Source organism: Lethenteron reissneri, chromosome 25, assembly GCF_015708825.2.
Source record: "Lethenteron reissneri isolate LAM-NWPU_2019-01 chromosome 25, ASM1570882v1, whole genome shotgun sequence".
Taxonomy (NCBI): domain Eukaryota; kingdom Metazoa; phylum Chordata; class Hyperoartia; order Petromyzontiformes; family Petromyzontidae; genus Lethenteron; species Lethenteron reissneri.
In genome coordinates, this window is record NC_083803.1 from 9533388 (window position 1) to 9556948 (window position 23561).

General features: G+C 44.1%; 1 protein-coding gene across 6 annotated transcripts in view; it reads right to left on the minus strand.

The window, feature by feature from the left end:
* LOC133347173 (putative deoxyribonuclease TATDN3) overlaps positions 1-17318 on the minus strand; it is a 31633-nt gene extending 14315 nt beyond the window's left edge. For 3 of the 6 annotated variants that reach the window (XM_061559219.1, XM_061559218.1, XM_061559215.1), the window contains exons 1-6: positions 16863-17315; positions 14534-14998; positions 13815-13922; positions 9671-13287; positions 1207-1239; positions 680-753 (exon numbers count right to left, since the gene is read on the minus strand). In XM_061559219.1, the coding sequence (XP_061415203.1) occupies positions 680-753; positions 1207-1239; positions 9671-9724 (161 nt within the window). In that variant the 5' untranslated portion in view covers positions 9725-13287; positions 13815-13922; positions 14534-14998; positions 16863-17315. Of the gene's footprint in view, positions 1-679; positions 754-1206; positions 1240-9670; positions 13288-13814; positions 13923-14533; positions 14999-16862 lie in introns of those variants that run through there. The other 3 variants (XM_061559217.1, XM_061559216.1, XM_061559221.1) reach the window with 3 other exon arrangements.
* Between the last annotated feature and the right edge of the window lie 6243 nt (positions 17319-23561).

Consider the following 23561-nt stretch of genomic DNA (forward strand, 5'->3'; position numbering starts at 1 on the left):
ATGGCGACTGCTTGTTGCGTTCATGATTGTAACAGTGCTCGACTTTGGTACATCCACGTAAATGATGTATCACTGTTACTGTTGCTACCAACGGAGAAAGTTGTTTGCTAGCCACATTGCACAGCGTCAAATGATTGAAATGATTCAGTGCTAACATACATGGGCTGCAGCCAGGACTGTCGCAATGGGGTGTGACGATGTGCTTCTGAGCAACGTGCTTGTGACCTTTTGGCATTCAAAATTGCAACGTGATTTTTTTACTGGCAATACAAAATTCCTTTTTACCGTGAAAACTGTATAATACAACATGATATAAGTTGGGTGACGTAATCAAGTGTGAGCAGTATACTTTATCAATAGCTTGGGGAGGCCTACATCGAGCAGTAGACTGATCATGGCTGATGATTATATTATGAATTTTGTTTAAATCAGACACCACCAAATTCTTACCACAAAATATAACACCATACTACTATTCTTATTGTTTAATCAATTTGATACTGCCAAAAAGGTCCAATAGATACCACACTACCATTTAGCCAGACACGTTAGACCAACAACGCATGTATATTTGAGATGCCGATTACATGATAGTATGTAAAAAAAAAGCCATCACATGCACACACACACACAGACACACTCGTGTAATGTTTTTGCCTCTCTCGATTGCACCACGTACCGTTCGGACAACTCCAAGATCCTTGCAAACTCTCCATGGTGCTCCGCAACAGACACAAGTGCCACCAGCCCTGCCTGGACACCCAGGTGTCAATACGAGATTTTGTCACATGGCAGAACATCCAGAACATAGGAGTTCTGATCCCAAGAAGAGAACTTCCTTCAGCTTTAATAGTCATGTACACGGCAAACTGAATACAGCTGTAATGGCTGGTGGACTTTTAATAATTAAGGGCTGTTTGCGCTTGTACCTTGTAACTGGACGTGTAATGTATTGTTTGGCAAGCCCATTTCTCCACATTCCCGGCATACAAGCATTATCAGTCAAGCGATGTTTACACAGATGCCTAGCAACGTAGACCTCGCTGCAAAACGCGACATTCCAGGAATCGTTAGGGATTGTATCTTGACATTTCAGGATTGCTTTTTCATCCCGCAGACACAAGCGGTCTTTTGATCTATGCTTATTACTTGGGGTTATGTCTCGTAAGGGATATGGCTTTAACGATGCATGCTCACTCAACCTACCTTCTTTGCTTTCTCGATTACTTCTGCGATGTCCTGTTTCAACAAACACACACAGTTGGCAAATACACAGATAATAAATTGCATTAATAACACGCAATTCATCCGCACAATAGAGACAATTATATTCCCGGACAACAAACAAAATAACAAAAAAATTACGGCATGACTCGTAACCAAGAAAACCTGCAGCCATTCTCGATCCCACCAAGAAATTTCAGTCATGGCGAGTTGTGTGTTTTTTATTTACCATATTCCACACTGGAAGATGTTCTCCTTATATTCCACAAGGTGGCGGCCACAACCAAAATGGCACGTAAATCCCAAACCCCTTCCCACCCCCAAAACCTGTTGCCTTGAGTGACTGGCTCCCGAAGGCCACTCAACAAATTATGTGGCCTTCTTGCAGCTCAATGCACAATTCAATGTCCAAGGCAGACCTGCCACATCTCGTTCCCAACGCAACGAGACAAATATCGTGCTCGTTTCACACCAAAATTGCCCGTGCTGATGCTTGTTTGCGTACACCCTGTCTGGATTTACACTCAGTAGGGGAGAGAAAGAATTCATATTTAAATCAAAGTGTATTTACTCGTATGGTGAATAACTTTTTACAGATATTTTTTCTGATTATAGCCGTCTGTAATTAAATGGAATCCATCATACGTAATTTGTAACATACTGTATTTACAAAGTACAGCATTGTAAATGTGTTCATTGCTTCCAGATGCATTTTTTTCAAAAATCGTATAACGGCCATGTACATTTTATCTGTCTGATAGATTTTACACATTTTAAACGAAAAATTACGATTAATTCCAATAAGTGAATTGGAACCCTGGTAAATGAATTGGGTTCATGCTATTTTTATTTTACCACGTAAGGCCCACTAAGCTATACAGCTCTTTTTCAGAAGCGACCTGGCCACAAATGATAGCTCAACGAAGTGGCTTATCATCATGTGGACAATTATAGCAGCCAAATACTCTAAACGCATGTTTCTAAATGTGGAGGGAAAATCCGGAGGACCCGGAGAAAAATCCACGCGACTACGGGGAGAACATGCAAACTACAAATATACAGGCGTCAGGATCGGGATTGACTCCACAACCTCCTGTATACCAGGCACTGGAGTTAACATTTCACCACCGTGGCGCTACACATGACCGCTTCCATTCAATTATAGTCAATTATTATCAGGAAACTATTCTAAAACAAATGATCGTATATTACGCCGGTGGTATCTGTTAAAGAGAAACAATTCTATACTGGATACCGATACATTACTCAACCTGTAGGATTTTTTTTAAATTCAACTAAGCTTCACCAACTGCACTAACCAGAAAAGTGAAGTATGGTCCAACAACACTCAAAGACTGACAATGTGCTGACATGCCTTCACCCAGCAGTGGATTAACAAAGGGCTGTAAAATATTACTTTGAAGAAATGACAATGGACAGAAAACAGAACGTATCATACATTTTCTTTCAACATGGTGCATTGTACACTCTCGTGACACAATCATCGATGTAGCGCAGGGGTGATTCAGACTCGTAATTTGTTTTTATTCCATAAAAAAACGCAATATTACAAGAGCAGCAATGCACATGAATACGAGTCACGAAGCAGTCCTCAGAGAGGCTCATGCTGCTCCACGGCCGTCATTTGCCGGCCGCTATGTAGCAAATTTGGTGGGGCGGCGTGCAACCCGGCATCGGATGGGTGGGTGCATAATGTTCTATTAGTCGGCAGAGCCATTTCTCCATTTTATTATGGGAAACCCCGGTGCTTCCCGTTGTTGCCGTCGTGCGTTTTGGGGGTAGAGTCCCAACACTGAGCTCCGTGCCACTCCGGGAGGGGGGACCACACGCGCTTGTGGCGCAATGGCAGCGTGATCGTCCACGATGCAGACGTGTGGCTCGGAGTGTGACCCCAGATAACCGGCGCTCCCCCCCCCCCCTCCTTGAAGTTTCGTAAACATCCACCTCCTCTTTCCACTTCATAAATAGCAACCGGGCAATTTAGCAATTGAGTGACGTGGAAGCATATATATATATTTTTGTTATCTTTTGCGCCAAACCATGTGGATAGTACAAGGGAAAAAATCGTGCGGAACTGAAATGATTTATTCTCATGGAACAGCCGTCATGAACGAACCTACTTGCTCGGCTGTATTTTGTGTCACTTTCGAATGAAAATGGTGTGCGTTCACAGGCCTCTTCAAATGCAGTGTATTGATGAAATAGGTAGAATTTTCAGACAATCTATGCCTGTAGACAAAAAATTATGGAAGTATTCCTATGACAAATCGAAACATTGACAGCCCATCTTCTTGGTTCTTTCGGTAAAGTCACGTAGAAGGGAAATAATAAAATACTAAAAATAAAACATGAAAATAATTGTATGTTTAACTTTTATTATTTTATTATTTCCCTTCTACGTGACTTTACCGAAAGAACCAAGAAGATGAATCCCTGCAGTCACGAAAGCTTTAAATCGAAAATGACAGCCAGTTCGCTTTCAGGACGCTGGTCACAGTTAAGGACACTGCCACTGACTCAGTGCTGGTCTAATTGAATGCTTCTCACGCCTATTTGTACCCTGACTCTAACGTTTATATCTTTCCTTTGACAGTATGCTATCTATACGCTCTCATTCCAGTCGTGATTGGATCTCATTTCGATTACTGTGCCGCTGTCACTTCTAAAAAAGAGCATCTCTGCAACAAGTGTGTATACAGTTACACTTTCCGCCGCTCCCCTCTCTCGCCACTCTACCCCCGGCCACCCAGTTCCTGGCTCCAGAATCCAATGCCTTCTGACGAAGCTCCCCAGGCCTCTTCTTGATTCTTTCGGTAAAGTCACGTAGAAGGGAAGTAATACAATAATACAAACAAAACATAATAAAATAATTCTCACGACGTTTCGGCCACAACGCAAGCAGCCGTCCTCTTCACCTGAGAACGGCTGCTTGCGTTGTGGCCGAAACGTCGTGATAATTATTTTATTATGTTTTGTTTGTATTATTTTATTACTTCCCTTCTACGTGACTTTACCGAAAGAACCAAGAAGATGAATCCCTGCAGTCACGAAAGCTTTAATTCGAAACTCCCCAGGCCTCTTTTGCTGATTGGGAGGTCGCTCATTCTGCTCCGCTACCCCTATTATCTGGAACTCCCTTGCCCCAGCCATTAGTGCTGTCGGCTCCCTGTCCCTGTTTAAGTTGAAGCTCAAGAGCTTCCTCTTCTCCTCTGCCTATAACTGTCTTGATAATTGTTTTTTTACCCTTCTATCTGGCATCAAAACTGACACCTTTTTACAAGGAGTGCGCCTTTTGGCGTCATCTGGTACAACCCATGTGAGACTAGGCTCTAAGGAAAGCTGTCTCGGGTGTGGACCAATCAACTTCAAGGACAGTGCACATTATCAGAGTTATGTCTTTTGTTTGTATTATGACTGCAGGTATTGCGGTCTATGCAAACATGACTCCTTGTAAAAAGGTGTCAGTTTTGTTGCCAGATAGAAGGGTAAAAAACCTATTATCATATTTTTACTGGCAAATGAGGTTCCCATAGTAGTAACTGTCTTGTGCTAATAAAATAAATATGCCCCACTAATAAATAGCAATTGTACATTAGAAAAAAAAATGTTAAAATAATACACGTTACATAACACACATGTATACGTAACAGCACAAATCCAGTTCGTGGACCCACTTTTAGAACAAGCGAGAATGATCTCAAGTGACTATGAACTAAGGCCATGTGAGGTTAGATAACATTAAATAATCTATCCCACTAGAATAAAACTTCAGCATGTGTTGATCCACTCCCATCCTCCCAGAGATTTAATACATTGGCATGATCTTTCAAAGCTATAAGACTCAGATATGGATTATTTTAGCCCAGATGCAAAATTCGCAAATATTTTTCACATTAATCGATGAATCGAAAGACACATCAGCCAAACGCCCGGTACAGAATTAATCCACGTCAAGCTGTTGCACGTTCAACAGTTGCAACAGAAAGTCTGCAATACCCAGGCCACCCAGTTTCTGCGTCTGAAACAAAGGTCAATCCAATAGATCACTGCAAGACACCGTCTCTTCCCCTTGGCCTTATGAAAAAAGCTCCAACCCAAAACCGCGGTCAACGTTGGTTAAGCCGTGAGCAGCAGCATATGCCGGCAGCACCGCTACCAACGCCGAATGTGGAGAATGTGAACGGCAATTGGGAAGTTCCTTCCTTGCCCCACACCCCACGCAAGCTGTGGCCTCCCACACAGTTTCAGAACCTTTACAATCTAGAAGACACTTTCACAACAATGCCGGGAAGAAAGATAGGGTCAACCATCGGTAAAACAAGCATGGCAATGGCATGGTATTTGTTGTGCCATGTTAAGGCAGCTAGACAGATCTAAACCCAAAAACGTTGATTATGAAACAATTGATTTACACATACCATGATACGTACGTATTTACGCAGGGATGAAGTGTTAAATACTCATGAAAATATTCAAGCACGTCAATGGATTATTTAACCAAATGTCAATGACTTTTGTGTCCACACTTAAAAATAGGTAAATTTGACTACAAGCGTGGTGTTTACATACTTTGGGACAAATGTCAAACTGTGTGTTAGGATAATGGACACAGTATAACACAGTGATTATGATTATCGTTGCCTTTATATATCCAACAATTAGAACAGCACTCGGGGTGTATACAAGACCGTTACGTTTTTTGTAACAACCCTAATCTGAATGCTAACCGTAGACACGCATGTGGAATTCCACGTGGCTAGAGTCTTACACACAAACTGCCTCTTCCATTTCCCCACCACCTCGCCGCCTCCTTGATGCCTAATTAATCCCATTGGGTGATGGTGGGGAATAATTTCAGATCAATGATGATAGCTGCCATCTCTTTGTTGTTGTTGTTGTTGTTTAAACATCGCACTCGTGTTGGGGGTGGTTGGGGTAATTGGGGGGCTGCTGTTCCCCGCGGCCCGTCTGTGCTCGCCTGGTATTGCGTGTATGGTTACGGGTGATAGATTTCGTTTTTGCCATGATGATGCATTTAATTACAAGGACGTTGGCAGTCGCTTGCGTTCACGCCTTAAGCAACGCGCAGGGCAGCACGTAGGCAGCGACACTGCTGCGGACGATGATATTTCAGCCCAGAGATGGGTGCCCAACGAAAATGTTTAGCTCTGTCCAGTAAGCCACCAGAAAGTTTAGGGGGCTATGGCAATTCAAACCTCATCACCATCTTGTGTCGATTTTGTTATGAACGTGCAAAAGGGAGTTTGTGTGTGTGTCGAGAGATGAAAATGGTACTGTATAGGAAGGAGGAGTTGTCTCTTCATTTGGTTATGTTCTCAGCAACGTTGACGCTCAATGATCATTGTGTGGTTCCAATAACAAGTGTCATTAGCATTATTTCAATTCTATAATACAACTAACGACAATTTATCACGGTCGTTTGTCACTTCACTGCTGGATGACAAGTTTCATTTATTAGGTATAGCCCTGTGAGCCATGCGGCTCTGAAGTTGGGTGCAACAGCAACAAACAAAATATGAACACAGAACATCCCAAGGCGACGACGCGCAACAGAAACATCCTGGAATAAACCAGCAAATCTTCAAAAAAAAAACGAATTACAACGCTGTGTGCAAAGATCACATGAAAATATCAGGAATGTGGGTTGTTTCACCCTACATTCACCACGCTGGCCAGTGCAAGTTGTACAGGACTGATTCAGATATCACTTGCCACTGATGTTAGCCATGGCCGGGAATCAAACTGAGGTTGCCGGGAATCATACAACAGTGATTGAACCACTGCGCATCACAAATTATAATGTGAATTGTAAGAGTGTGTATTTTTCGGGTGCAATGTATACTGCATAACAAGGTTAATAGCAACTCATGTGTCAGTACCATGAGAGCCAATGTCGTAATGCACAACTGATCGTGACATTCAGATTAGTTTTCGTAATATTCCCGAAACCAGAAGTTTGCACCAACCGATAAACCTCTCTATGGCTGCAATTGCTGTTGGCATATAATGTATTCAAATCTTGGGGACAGCTTTTAGTTCAACACGTAAGCTTTTGTGACCAATATTATTCATAATAACGTTTATTGGGGTTAGATTGCATCAATGTAAATGTGTCGTAAACCCACCCCCACCCAACAGAGCCAATGTGTCAGGTTTGTCACATGAACAAAAGTGCCAATTAGTTACTTCAGCACACCTGTGTTGGAGAGCAAACCCACATTTACAATTTAAGTATGCCAGTTTGCTGATTACAACCACCATTATTAGGCAACACCAGAATTGTGCACAAGTCTTCCTGTTTTCGGTCTTAAATAGAGTAAGGTAATGTCATCACTGTACGCCTACAAGTGCAAAGGGGCCAATACATTACAATGTATTATGTCAATATGCAAGTATGCAGAATGTCACCAGTTGCGTAAATCACAGTTAATCAATATACTGCCATGAATAGCCATGCAATGAACGGTGTTTATGTTGTGTGCAGGAACTGGAGTGTGCATGTTGGTGTGGTTTTGTGTTTTGTGCAGGGCACATTTATTCTATGTTTTGTGTTAATTTCAGTGTAGTATTGTGTGCATGGCACGTGGTGCGTGTTGTGTGTAATAAGATACTAAATGTGTAGTGGTGTTATTTCTATTACAACTATGTCCATTTCAAATAAGTTGCATTAACTATTCTGTTGCTGTTATTACTTAGTCTTCTTCTACTTTGTATGGCTGATGTAGATGCAAAGCAACAACTACATTTATGTGGCAGAGCCCATTGTACTCTGGGTCATATTGTATTATGGCAAACCGATGTGGTTTTGACTTTATGGTTTGTCAAAGATTCACAAACTTGGTGTCCCATTAAGATCCATAGTGTGTACAATAGGCTCTGCCACATATAAATGAGCACAACTATGTAGCAAAACAAAGACAGCCCCACATTGGCAGGACAGCTTAATTCGTTAAAAACTAACATTATAGCACGTTTGGTTACGTACGGTGCGAAAGAAGTTCAACATACATACATCTTGTGAATATAAGTAAAGATATTAAACGTAACCTTCAAAGATATTCCGAAAACAACTCGACACATTCGTCAACAACACTTTCGCCTTAAATGAAAAAATATATATAATCGTTGACATTTCAGGGAAATTGTCCTTCACAGTAGAGAGAGTTCAATGATGGATGAAGTGGACAACAGCGGTTGGAGACTGCACTTTACTCCATGGGGCCTGATGAGAGCCCAATTGTTAACATGCTTTCTGATGAGACCTCAATTGTTAACATGCTTTCTGATGAGACCTCAATTGTTAACATGTTTTCTGATGAGCAGTTTTTAAATTGGCGTAGATGAATGATCCACTCTCTCTCTCTCTCTCGCTGGCCTCTCTGTATGCTATGAAGGGCCATTGCTCGAAATCTCGCCAATTATATTTCTCCATTTTTTAGGTCAGTGTTATTGACGGAGTTGAGGGGATTTTGTTGTGTTTTTGCACCACCGCCAACGCAGCAGCGGCATCACCAAATCATTTCTTGCCGTTTCAGACAGCTCGTGTCAACATCCTACTCGAACGAGCGGTGAGCTGTAACCATCTCCGTTTGCGGCTATAAGTCAATGGTGGTAATTCCACATTTCTATGGCAGTTACCAAAACCTAACGATATGACCTTTAACACAGAGGCTTTCGCGACCAATATTATCCATGCTTTTTTGGGGTTAGATCGCGTAAATATAAATGTGTCGTTTAACCCGCCACCACCCGATACAGCCACTTCATAAGGTTTGTCACGTAAACATAACGTCCCAATGTGTTACTAGTACAGCACAGTGGTGTGTTGGAAAGCAAATCCACAACATTTACAATCTGAGTTTGCTCTCCAACACACCGGTGGGCTGCAACGAGTAACGAATTGGCACGTTCTGTCTGACGTGACAAACATTACTAATTGGCTGCCGGGTGGTAGCGGGTTTAACGACACATGTATACGTACGCGATCTAAACCAAAAGAACCTACATTATGGATAAGACCTTTGTTAACCAGATCGCTCTTGAAAATGAGACATCTGCGAGTCTCCATGGGCTCCTGCATGGCTCTAAATTAAAGTCAGCGATCTCTCCAAAGCACTGAAGACTTCCTGCAAGTACCATTGGAACCTCATTTGCCAGTAACAAAATATGATAATTGTTTTTTTACCCTTTTATCTGGCAACAAAACTGACACCTTTTTTTTCCCTGCAAGTAGTTACCTTACAACAGTTTATCTGCCGCTTTAGGATGGATGACCGAGTCGAACCACCGAGCATGAATTCAAACTCACGCAGTTCCAAAATGCGCTCCGGAATACGAACCGAGACGTCTCTGTGCATCACCTGAATCTCGTGTGTGGCAGGCAATCGTGGGACACAACACTCACGGCATCAAAATCCTCCGCAGTCATGTGGCAATGGCAGTCGACAAGGGCCGGCATGATAGCACGGGTGTGCGTTTAACGCAGGTGTTTGTATACAATGCGATCACTATTCGAATACGAAGTGTTACGACTACAGCGGCCTTGTTGTTGTTGTTGATGACAGCGACTCAACCAACTCCACGTGTCGCCACATGCCGCGTGGGCTGTGTCCGCTCCGGGTGAAAACATCGAATTTCGCGCCCCAGCTCAAAGTTTCCGCTCAGCAGTTTTCGTTCCGGCTTGAACTCAGTGGGCCTTCGTCAAGCATGTCTTTGCTGACACAAATCACACTCGCAGCCTTGAAGATCTATCATCTTCAATGTCGGGAGGGGTCGTGGTTAAAGAGGCGCTGTCACATTCATACTCATGTTGAAGCGTGTACACGTGCGTGTGCCAGCCGGCAATGAGCATGCTGAAGTGGATCCATAACAAACCTGGGGGCACATGTAACCTTTATTTGTATAAACTATGTGTTTTCATCACAGTAAGATGTCATTTGTCACCACACAAAATTATTTAAGATACAATGCCCCACCTAAGCATCATGGGATTGTCACTCAGCTGGAAATTTCAAGACAATGATGGCCTTCACAACAAAGTGACCTTCATCCTCAGCTTTAATAAACCTCTTTGGAGCACGTCACCCCTTCAACCAGTTGAACAGCAATCTGTTTTGATTGTGCTAATATCAAAGTGGACGACTATGCATTCACCCTTATGAAAACAATCATCAACCCACAGGGAATGATTCGGACACATGTGGAGGGTGGCATGGGAGGGTGCGTGAAGATAGTTAGAGACAAGGATGTCAGAATGAGCAGACCTGGCAGAAGGTCGTACTCATTACACATAAAGTGCATTTTCACAAATGAACAACAATACCTTGCTGATCTCGTTAAGGAGTATAAACCATCAAGCGAACTCCGGTCATCCTTGCAGCGGCTTTAGGATAACCATCGAACAAAGACGGTCACTGCATCGCGAGCTTTCAGATGCACTTCGAGGCCGTCTGGAATGCTCTTCTTTCCGATATTCGGAAGCCATTAGAGCTATGCGCTTTTAAATCTAGACTGAAAATAATTTATTGAGTAGTTTTTGTATTTAGTTTGTTGTCCTTCCCCGCACCTCCAATTACGACAGTTGGCTAAATACGGTGTGAAAGAAGTTCAACATACATAACAATGAACTGTAACAACTGTAAGACTGGAGTTTGTAATGTCCTATATTTAAGGTTTTCACAAGGGTCTTCTTGCACTGATGTTTGAGCTGATCCTTTTTAAGTAGCGTTTCACATGTTCGGAAAGAAACCGCAGTATATTGAGAAACCCCACAAACGTTCAAAGATCCGGAGATATTGTTTTATGGAACTACTTGTTATACTGCCATATGCTGGTCTCCTCGCAGTCCAAGTGGGTTTTAGAGTTTCACAAATACCGTATGCAAATTCACCAAACCATGCCTCCAAAGTGCTCCATTGCAGGCATGTACCACCCCACACTCAGCATTTATTTGTATGGATGCTCATACATCATGCATATGGCAGTGGTTGCCAACCTTTCTGGACCCCGCCAGACCACTGTTGTTCCTCAAAAACTGTTCGTGGACCACCATTCAGTAAAAAACAATTTTTTGTGAGAGAACAAAATCTATCTGCAACCGTTCCACAGACCACAATGCTTTGCAAACCACAAGTAGACTACACCGAGGGGACTATTGGCATATAGCATACTCCTGCCCATATTATGCATGACGTTCCCATTGAAAAATATAACGTGCTGTTGGTTTTATTTTATCCATTGTTCTAATCATGTGCTGCCAATACTGTTGCCACTGCAATAACCATCACCAAATGTAATGATATTTTATGACAAACTGAACAGACAGGCAATAACGACTTCTAATTTTAAATGTCACTGTCATTCACTTTCTCCCCCTGCTCTCATTTCATCGGAACGCATAAATTAATAAAAGGTGTATTATCCGGATTATTAGATGCTCTGAAAAGTAAGATGCACCCCACATGTGTGCCCATTGTCAAAATAATCATACAAAATTGGTCACACAACCACCTTCTAGATATTAACTTTGGTTTAAAAAAACCACAAGGGGGAATTGTGCATCTGATAATCCGAAGAATATGGTATGCTGTACATAATGTCCGACACATTTCCTCTGTGCAGGAAATGTCTAATAGCATTTCGCATATATGTCAATGTCTTTTATATTTATAATAAAAAAAACACCATCTTTAAAAGTGCCACTATTTAAATCAACGACACAAACACCAAACGTAGCTATATTTTAAAAAGTATATATTTTTGACGTATTTATATATACATTAAATGCAGTACCTATTGTGTAACAATGTGAATAAGTACGTTGACTCGTTGGCGGCGTATACAATGCTATTTCTTTTGATACAAAATGTAATAGTGAATGTAATTGACAAATTAACGATAAAAAAATGTATAGCCATAAACAATCCTATGTTTGTTTCAATAGAATGCTATGCATGCCATGTTATACAAATCTGACAATGTCTAGACTTAATACTGTACACAATTATGAAACACCTATATGTAATACTTAAACATTAGCCAAGGTCATGTATTTTAAAAAAGTTTAGAATAAAAACCTTTCAATTGGCTTTAGCGCATACATTCTTAGCTGAATACAGGTGTGTGATGTGCTGCGTGTTTCTCGATTTCTAAATGCATTTTCCCGTTTAATTGGGCAAAGTCTATTAAGACGGACAGATAAAGTAGAGGGCTTCTTGGTACTTGTGACGTTTTGAAATCCGCACACATGGCAGCTTGATGAACAAGACACCACAAACAGGAAACAACCTACGGCTACAGTATGCACGCAGCACTACATTCTTGACGGAGCACGATAACTGTGTGAAATCATAATTAGTGCAAATTCTCATGGCTGGATTGCTTCTTCACAAAGCAGAGTTCTTTCTACATTTCGACAAATTGGACTTTGCTTTTCAGCTAAATTTCATAGTTGTCTTCTTTTTTTCTTCTTCACTTCTGCGATAGGTCAACACCACACAGCTTTTCACAGAATCGTGGTGTCAAATATTAATATGTTGACGCCGGGTTAGCAGTGGGTGTAGTATTGGCCAGAGGCAATTTAACAGTCCAAAGCAGGGATTAAATTGGGTTGATACACTCCCCAATGCCATTTCAGTGCCACACTTTGCATCAGGGCACAATGGAGAGTAGCTGCTGATAATTATTCTTGTAAAGGCAAAGAGGAAGAGGACCCTTTTCTTTTTCCTGTTCAAAAATGTTGGCTTAAGTTCCATTTCCCCTAATTTCAAAATTGCAATTTAGCCATTATTGTCTCGAGTCTCTGTTTTGTCCCACGGCATCTTCTCGTGGCCGCATGGTGTGGCGTTGTCACGGAGCATTGCTGTGGTGCGTTGGCTCAACGCCAGGGGACGTGCTGCTTGCATGCACAATGCATGATGGCCGGTGCATGTTGATGAGCTGCACCAGGCGCTGCTTCTCCCCGAGCATCGCTTCGAACTGCGACCGCAGGTTCGAGTTGTAACCTTCCAATCGCTGCGACTCCTGCAAGTATGGAGACCATGAATTAAAACACCATTAAATGTATAAGTAACAATGGACAAGTTTGTTAAATTCCTGACACATTTCTGGCCACTGAGCAGTTAGTCGATTGACAGTTTGTGTGTGGCAGGGTAAAGTTTGGGTACTCTCATCTCTTCCAAGATGTCTGGGCAAATTGGAAAAGGGAAGTACCTTCTAGAGGGGCTCTCTAGAGCTCCCTCTAGTGAAGTCCCTGTACTGGCACACAACAAAAATCTGTTTCCTACACTTACTCCATTAATTATAATGTATTACCGAGGATCTCACCTTGAAAAATGCTATTGTCTCAATTATCCCTCAACTGAATGTAAGACAAGTTTGTGCCTGTGTGTCAGGCTTAGGGTCGATTACAGTTGAAATTGTGTCATTTGGAATTCATTTCAGTCACACAGCGTAAATGTAATTTAAACTACCAATACTGTTTTAGGTATAATGATAGTTAATCCCAGGTTTGGTGTACATGTACGAGGTTTTTATGGCCTTCTGCTGACCTGAGCCAATGTCTCCGTCTTTTCCTTCTTTTTACTGCGGCATTTCGCAGCCGCGATTTTGTTCCTCTCCCGCCGCCGCTTCTTCCGATCGTCCTCATTCGCGAGACCCTGAAAAAACCCAACGAGAGAAAGTGGCGGTCATTGCTCGATCTGTTGCATATAAAACATCACTGGAGGAATTTTCTATGTTTTATGAAGCAACATGGGACGATCTTTAAAAGCAAATTAAAGCAAATAAATAGTAGGATTCATTGCACCTCCTGACAAGGTAACTGCCCACCCTGGAAAATGTCTTTGTCACCACAGCTGCCTGTCACTGGAGATTTCACCAGCACACTCTGGAGAGAAGATGTGTCCTTACTAGCATTACACATTAAAAGCCTACCTTACTTGTGCCCTCATGTAGCACTTGGCATTCAACCTTAGCAGCCCCAAAGCACGCATTGTCTTGCAGTGCTCTTTAATACTCATTACACACTGCAAGTTATCGGCTGGCTTGTGGTAATGTCACGTTAGCCATTGCCGGCGTGTAGCATTATTCCCACAGCTCTTGTGAGGCGTGCAAACACGCCATTGCACAGTTACGTGCAAGCTAAATAAAGCATACATTCACAGGGTGTGCAGGCACGCAGGCAGGGAGGCAAGCACACAATCAAAGAGGGCAAAAGGCGACATTGTAAAACTAGGCTGGGAAATCGCATCCCCGGCGTGTCACGCACCTTGCTTTTGCCAGGCTTCTTGAAGTCGACGGGGCTCTGTGGGGACATCGGCTCCACGTCCCGTACATCTCCGACAGACAGTTGCCCGTAATACGAAAGGCTCCCAACTGGACTCAGCTGTCCGTACGTGGCGGTGTACGGCACGGAGTCTGATGCTGCTGCACCTGTGGTGCCGCTGTTCGTGCTGTAGCTACCGTTGAACTGCTGATGGTGCTGTTGCTGGTGGTGCTGCTGGTGATGAGAATGAGGAAGATGGGATAGCGTGGACTCGCCACTCGTGGAGAAATGAAGCACTGGTCCCGTGAATAGTCCGGCGATGTCGTCCACGCCGAAGGCAGCATCAGGCGAGGTGCAGGGCCGGCCGGCCAGCGCGCCGTCCCCGCACACGGGCACGTGCAAACCGAACGGCTGCAGCATCATCAGCATGGTCAGGCAGAGCAGGACGCACGGCAGCAGCCTCTCTGTCTGGCGAGTCAATGGGGTCACTCGGTCAATTACTGCTCTGTGGAGCAGGCGAGAGCCCGCACAGACAAACACGTGCATCTCTTTCGCAGCTGGAGAGATGATGCGGAATACATTTAGCATTGAGAATAATTCATTGCTGTGTGGGCAACTGTATTGCAATTAGTGTTGGAATTAATGTTGGCGTTAAAAAGTAGTTTTTGGAAAGCACATTGCACACGATTGGCAAAAAGGGTGCAATGGAACACACTCAATGTAACCCCGTGACACACGCTTTATAAACGTATTGCACACTTCGTCTTGGTAACACCAGCCTAAAAGTTAAAACAGTGGAGCGTGTCTCAAACTCTCATTTACTTGATACAGCAAGCGTGCTGTGACGGTTCCACCTGAAGCTTGTGTTGCCTCCGAAACGTCGTGATTTTTATTTTATTTTTATTTTACTTTTATTAATTTTATTTTTTACCTACGTGACTTTACCGAAAAAAACCTAAGAATATGAATCCTTGCAGTCACGAAAGCTTCAAATCTAGAAGTATTCTAACGTGTTTAGAGTAGAGCGCTAATTCAGAAGCATTGCCTCATCACGTGCTCATTGTGATGAATGAGCACTAATAATACTGATGATGATGCAATGACACGACATGCATCACTCACGCTCTCAACTAAGAGCTCTCATTATTATCAGTAGCTGACACCCCACACGTGGGCCAAGCACACCCCACCAGTGTAATGAACACTCGCGACCGCAGCTGCGAGCCCGAAGGCCCCTCTCTTCCACGCATTCCCGTCGCTGGAGCGCAGTATCTATTTATTCCTCTATTTTCTCAGCCCTTTGTCAATCCACCGCTCAACGTTAGCAATAGCCTCGTACAGCAGCACTGGGGTTGTCAAAGGCTGCTTGCTTGGCTGCGGCTCCTGCTCATGCCGACACGGGCGCTGTCGTTTGTACGAATGAATCAAGCGCGCATGACGAGTGCGTGCGGTCACGCTACCGGCGGCTTGTGTTACAGCCTAAGCCTTTGCCCGGCTACTGCACGTACCGTACAAGTTCACAACGTGCATAAAGCGCACACGCATGGAACATAAGTGTTAGCACGTGTGTAAAACACAAACTCGAACGCATACATTGGACGTAAGCTGGTAAAACACTCACAAGCCATACAGCGCAGCACACGATATAGGACACACGCACGCTCATAGCACATGCTATATACAAGACGTACACAAACACACAACACCAGCTAGCCATAACATACATAGGACACACACACATCATCGTCATACAGGCAATGCAAACTACATAACATCCGTACATCGAGGATTCAGCGCGCACAGGCAGACACACAAGACGCAGACACGCACACACAAGGCGAAGCACACTGCCTGTGCAATATAAAATTGACGTGCGATTGGGAAACGCCGTAGCATGAGAGAGATCGGAACGCTGTTGTTATAACTCGTGTCAAGGCTGGAGCACTGCGGGCCAAGAGTTCGTACGCTGCCGCATTCGCCTGCAGTTACATGCACGTACACTCAATGCCACTACGAGATAGCAGCATCAGCAGCACATCGGACGCCTCACAATGCCTGCATTGTACGTGTCGATAACAACCGAAGCCCGTCTGAGGCCTGTGGGTGTTGTTGTTTACGTACGTGGAGCCACCAGAGTTAAAGAAGCGTACAACCCCGACGACTAACGTAGGGGTTGAGGCTTATAGCATTCTATTCAGCTCAATGAACAGCGCTGGCATACAGCGCAAACACGTGTCCATCAATGGCATTCCCATACGGTCCTTACACAAGATACGAACACACACACACACACACCGTACAAGAACACACGCGAACGCATCCAAATACACACCTGCTTGGGCCGATGTAACAATCCCCGTAAAACTTCTCGTTGGAGCGAAGAAAGCCTTCGGTTGCCTGCGGCCGCCGACGACAGAGAGGCTTGGTAGGACGACGACTAAATCGAGGGACGTATAATAAACTCTAGAAAATAGAGTCTGGCAAATCGATCAGAATGGTCCTGGCGATAGCAAACGAGAGACTCAGAGCGAGAGGCGAGAAGCCGCGATGTGGTTCATCATCATCATCAGCGGCGGCGGCGGCGGCGGCGCAACGCGAACTGCTGCCGGCTTTCGGATGTGGAGCGCGCGCCCCTTGCGTCACCCTTTTATATACGCGGCGCGTGACTCCCCCCCACCCCCACCCGCCCCTCCCCCTCGCGCGCGCGTCACGCGTGTTTACCCCGCGCGCCCAGGGAAACCCTCGCTACACCAACGATACGTCACCGCGCGCGCGCGGGGTCCCCCGGCAACCGCGGCAACCCCCCCCCCACCCTCGCTCGGCCGCACCCGCCTCGGGGCAGGTGTCCCCCTCCCCCTTTCACCCCTCCCCTCTCACCCTCCCCCTTTCCCCCACCCCCTTTCCCCCACCCCCTCACCCCCACCGGCCCCCACCCCCCCAGCATACCAACCAAGCTTTAGGCTGACAAGCGATGTTTTATTGGAGGTTTTTTTTGGTTTGCTGTCTCTTAAAGCGGTGGTGGTTGTGGTGGTGACTATAAATATATGTTTATGGCAGGAAGTAACAAATAAGTCCGTCACCAAGCAATAAAAAGGGGAGGGGAGATGCAAGTGGCACTCGCCTTGTGGCATGTGTGTGCAACGTTGTATTTATTGTAGGTTTTATGCAGCATGTAAAGATGCATCGGTTGGGGTGTTTCACTTTTAATAAATGGATTTGTAAAGGCTGGTATGCAAATACATCGTTGCTTTTATATGTCCTCATGCCAGTACAGACGTTTTGTCCGCCTGTATATATATTCATGTTAATGTCAAACGTGACTTTTTTTTAGCTTGTGGTCGTGGACCACTGCCAACACAATCCATTTTAGAAAATCTAAGTTTACAAGTTAACACCAATCGTCGCCGAGTCTCTCAAGGCAGCAGTTTTGAAAATGTTTTAAACCACTGTTTCTGTTCTGAAGAATGTCCATTGCCACAAATGTTAAACTGGTACTGTATTTGTATTTTTAGTTATTAGGCATTGTCAATGGCGAGTGTGTTATTTTCAGCCCATGCGCAGCTGCTAAAGCAGTCCCCTAGGACGAAAGTCATACCCTATATATGAAATACATTCACTGGATGTATTCAAGGACGTTAACTATCCATTGGCACGCGGTTCTTTCCTGCAAAGAAAATATAGATACTCGTAATAACCTACGAACAGTTTTAAATATGTTTTCAACTACTGTATAGGACAGATAATAGTTGCAAGGGAGGCTTGACGGATCGTAGGCACGTGTCAGTTTGCTTCCGCCCAATTAATTCAAAGTTTTAATTTGAACTGTATCACCCTCGTCTTCAAGAAACATGTCACCATGATTTATGGCATCTGTTAATTGTGATATTCAATGTAACCAGGATGATACTTAAGTTAATGTATATTTCCTTAATGTACATGGATCCCATTAGGTTATACTGTAATAGTTATGCTTTCGGGCATTTCCAGGTTATATGCGAGAAGGAAAAAAAAGGCTTCTGGAAGTCTCTGAAAGCGATGAGAACTGCATTCCTCCTTAATCCGTATGACGAATGCAGATCGAGGTTTCTAAGCCCTTCCCATATGAGCTAACAGCATAGCATGCATTTGAGAATTAATTACAGCATGCCTCCCCACCCTCCAACCGCATTACCCACATCCCAAAACACTGACAAGTGAATGAACATCGATTATGAAACTAGACTGGAACACGATGGAGTAATGGGGTCAGTGACCAGTGCACGTCATAATCCTCGTCTCGACGATTAGTTGATTATATTGGGCACTGCTCCTTGCTACTGAGTCGTTTTCATGAATGTGTAAGTTCTCTGAAAGGGCAACGTTTAACTCATTGTACACTGGAGTTCACCTAGGGGGTGAATAATGCGATCTACGGATGAAATGCGATTTACAATTGTAAACTATAATTAAACATTTTGATTTAAAGCTTTCGTGACTGCAGGGATTCATATTATTGGTTATTTCGGTAAAGTCACGTAGAAAGGAAACAATAAAATAATATAAAAGCTGTGGATTTCACACCTGATGATGATTGCTTGTGTTGCAGTCGAAACGTCGTGAGAATTTTTATTGTTTTATATTTATATTATTTTATTATTTCCCTTCTACGTGACTTTACCGAAAGAACCAAGAATATATTTAAATACTAAATCGTATTTAATAATGATAGGCAAACACAAGACGATTTCTACCAATGGCGAGAGACATCGACAATCGTTCGCGGGCATTCCCACACGCGTAGACTTTCGCCAGGAAGAAAATAAAGAAAAGCACGTGGCAATTGCAAGCGAAATCCATCAGGGTGGGCCCTCTCGCCAACCACCGTGGCACGGTACAGAGCAAGCGAATGGCAAACCAAGGTAGGAGCCGGCCTGAGTGGCGTGTTACATCACGCAGGGGAATCGTGGGAGCCGTACAGGGGGTATCCCTGCCACGCACCCACCACACAAACCCCTCTCGCCATGACTACGGCCCTCAACAAAATAGCCGGCGCTGGGAAATCCTTTCGCTTGTGTAACTAAAGAAAGCTCAGCACCCCCGTGGCCAAACCAATCCGGGCTGCCTCGCCATAGCGACGGGTTTATAAAAAAAAATAACACACACGGCGTCCTGTGTGTGTGTGGTGTTTTTTTTTTGTCGAGCCGCGTCTTTTTTTATTTAAAACCAAAAAGTTAAATAAATAACTTATCGAAGCGCCGCCGAGATCCGCCTGCTGCTGCTGCTGCTGCCGCCGCCGCTGTTGTTGTTGTTGTCCTCGCGGTTGCCGCGGCGACCACCGTGACGTCACGCGCGGGGCGGGGGCACGTGGGGGTAGCGGGGTAGGCGGTGGGAGGAGCACCCCCCCACCCCCCACACCCGCTCGGTCACGTGGGGCGCTGTCGCCTAGCGACGGGGCCCACCCCCGCCCTCTCCCTGTTTACTTCCGCCCGCCTCGGCCGCGTGACGCGGCGGTCACGTGCGCGGCGTTGCTATGGGGGGGGCCAGTGTTGACACGTGTTATGGGCGCGGTCGCCTTGGCAACGCGTAAACATCGGAGGGGCGCGCGCCCGCGGTCCCCACGTGGCCCCACGTGGCGGAAGCGGCGGCCAAAGGGAGCGGCCTCGTTCCACGGCGTTCTTGGGCAGTTTTCGCCACTCTTGCTTCAGCAAACATTCTCAAACTCGAGCAGCAAATTCGCTTCTTCTCCCCAGTTTCTTCTTTTGACCAACGTGCATTCTCACTCACCCCCCCCCCCCCCCCGGTCTAATTTATTTTCTAAGAAGAACTTTTGAAGCGAGTTAATTTTATAATAATTAGGCGTTTATAATGTCACGCGATGTGGTATTAAGTGAATCAAATTCGGGGTAGGGGGGGGGGGTGGACCCTTTTGTAGAGTTACATGAACAAGGCCGTGAACAAGCCCATGAACTTAGTATCTGTTACACGCCTAACTGGGGGTTGTTTTCTACCGACTTGTAAGCTGGAGGTGCCGATGCAGTTGGGATAAATCGCGGAGCTCACGAATGGATCGTACGGCAGAACTTTGCAACCTTCTGCAGTGAGTACTCGCACGGGTTGGGGTGGATTTGCTTGAACGGTACGCGGGGATGGACGGTGAGATGCATTACACTCAATACTTGACCGATAGGTGCCTTCAATGTTGGATTTTATATGGGTTTGTATGCGCGGATAACATATTTTAGGGAGGCTTACACGGAGCGAAGAGCCACCATCTGTTAAGTTTTTTTTACTTTTACATTACTTTAATACAGCGCTTGCCGTGTTGTTAATCGTAAAAACACAACATATTGCACAAATAGAACAAAGTCAACACGGATCGTGTTGCGTAGGTCATGTATCAAAATACGTTATTTATCAAGGCCGCTGCGTTAATATGTAGCTAGAAGACTCAAGGGTTTAGTCCAGTCATAAAATATTGCAATGTGCTAGTAACGAATTTAGTATGATACCCTGGCTGTACAGACACGAGATGTACAGAACGTACGTGCGTGTTCTTCAATACAATTTTATTAACCGTAATACATATTTCCACGTGCGTTGTACGTGATGATATTTTGTTGCTCTGCCTGATGGTATAGCCGTGAAATAAATTGTATCGAAAGGAGATTGCATTGCTCATTTATTTATAATCCCCTACATAATGTTTGCCTTGCGCTGTGCACTTAATAGTGTGTATGTAATCAGGTTGACTTCACGGCTGCTATCGTTTTATGCCTTCAGATAACATTACGTTTGTTTGCATCCCAGCACTTGCTTCCTGTTTTGAATAAGATTCAGTTTAAAATTCGATTCAGTTTAAAATTCGACTGCCTACATCCGAGACATGCTGAACACAAATGTCTCAAGGCCTCTAAGGTTTAGGGATGCAGATCTTCTCTGCATTCCCAGATCATAGAGGCTTCTTCGGTCGATGGGTGACCAAGCTTTTTCCTGCATAGCGCCCCCAGGATATGGAACTCTCTCACCCACGAGATATCTGATCGTTGAGTCTCCTAATATTTGTAAATCTTGTCTTAAATATTACCAATACAGTACTGTACACTTCTTTTCAACCTTTAATCAATGAAGGACATTGATTTTGGTATTTATTTTGGTATTTTACCATTTCTCAGTTTTTTTGATTCCCGAGTTATTGTCATGCTGGAGGTCTGCTGTGTCTTGCACAGGCTTGAAGATATTTGATGAAAGGCACTTTATAAATGACATTCTTATTATTAGTGTTATGCACATGTAGATTCTCTATGATGTACCTGGTTTTATAATGGTCAGTGGTCACTGTTCGGTGTACGAAAAATAGGTAAACTGTATTGGATAAAAAAAAAGATGCAAGGAACGCTCAACGACCTGTACAGAGGCATTTATAGCAATACGGGTATTTTAAATTAAACAATGAATTTTTAAATCAGCACATCTGTAGGCTATTTTCATGATGTGCTACCGCAAATACCTTGTGTTCAAAGATGTAAACAGTTGTCTCAAATGTGTTGACGTGTTTCAAATGCTGCACTGTGTTTGTTCACTTTGATGTCGGTACCCCACTGAAACCAGCACAGCATGTTCGATGCTTCATTCAAAGTAGCAGTGACAGATACACTGCCAGTAGGATGCGCTTCAGCATGTATCTAAGTGCATTCATCTATCGGACTAAAATAAGGTACAATCGCCAGCATTGATGTGTTTACATTCACCTCTATGCATTGTGTGCGCGCCTATGGCCAAAACAACCCGAATGTGCATGAGATTCCGTCAGAGCTCATAAGCCAAACAGGTTTGAGCTTGGATGGGCGACAAACATGCATAACAGGTGCTATAGGCTACATGTGCTTTTGGCTACAGGGCCGGCCACGTGATGGGCAGCATAAGGCAGTGCAGACAATTCCGTTATTGTACTGTAATGCTATGTTCCCCGGGATCACGTCTATATACTCATTGCTTCAAACCCGTACTTAACATCATAGAAAAATATGGTCACGTAACCTCCCACGACACACACACACGGCGTGGGGAGGCCCTCATTCGCCATCGGATTGACAAGGGGCCGCGTTACGTGTGCACTAATCTCGATATTCGCTGTAATGTGATACACGTTGGACTTTCAAAATAATTGATCAATTGTGTAATGGTTTTTTTTTGGCCGTTCGTGCGAGAGCATCTCGTCGTGGACTTTCAAGTGGCGTCGTGGCTCAGGATGTTGGAGCAATTCCATTTCGAGTGCCGTACCTGTGCGGTGTTTTTGGCGTTATTGTGGAGGAAACGGGAGCTCCGGGATAAACCCCACGCATAGCGAGACACCATCCCTCAAATAATCCATAGCTGGCAACCCATACCGTTTACCCGTATTTTTGTATAGGGGATTTAGTTTTTTAGGTTCATACGTCGTACAGCCGTTTCAATGTGGGCTTTGTAGGATGAACGTTGAGATGTATAAGGGCACGGGGTGACCAATAAGGTCTGAATTGGTCTGTAATAAGGTAAGGGCACTGGTAAGGGGTTGACAGGTATACAAATCCCGCACATGTTTGTGGTTTATCTGCTTACCTGCTGGTTGTACTGCTTCCTGGCATGCATTTTCTTTGCCATTTGAATGATGATTCTATGTATTGTCGTTAACGCGAGTTTTCCCACGTGTACTGTTTACACGATATACATCACATAAATATAGAGTGCTTCAAAAAAATGTTAACACTTCTGAGAATTTGCAACAATATCACAAGAAATGTGCCTCCGGGCTCTAGAGACCACCTGGAAAAGATTCCAGGGATGCATTGACAATTATGGCAAACAAGTGAAGACTCTTTGGCTTTGTGAAGCTATTAACATGACATTTGTTATCATGCTACTGTGTGTTATCCGTTAAAAATGATAGTCCCATATACTTTTTTGAAGCACCCTGTGTACGTTAACAATGTCAATGAGCACAAAGCAACCTACATTGACATTTAGCTGGTGACTCAAAATGTGAAAACATTTCAACAGCACACCTACACAGCAT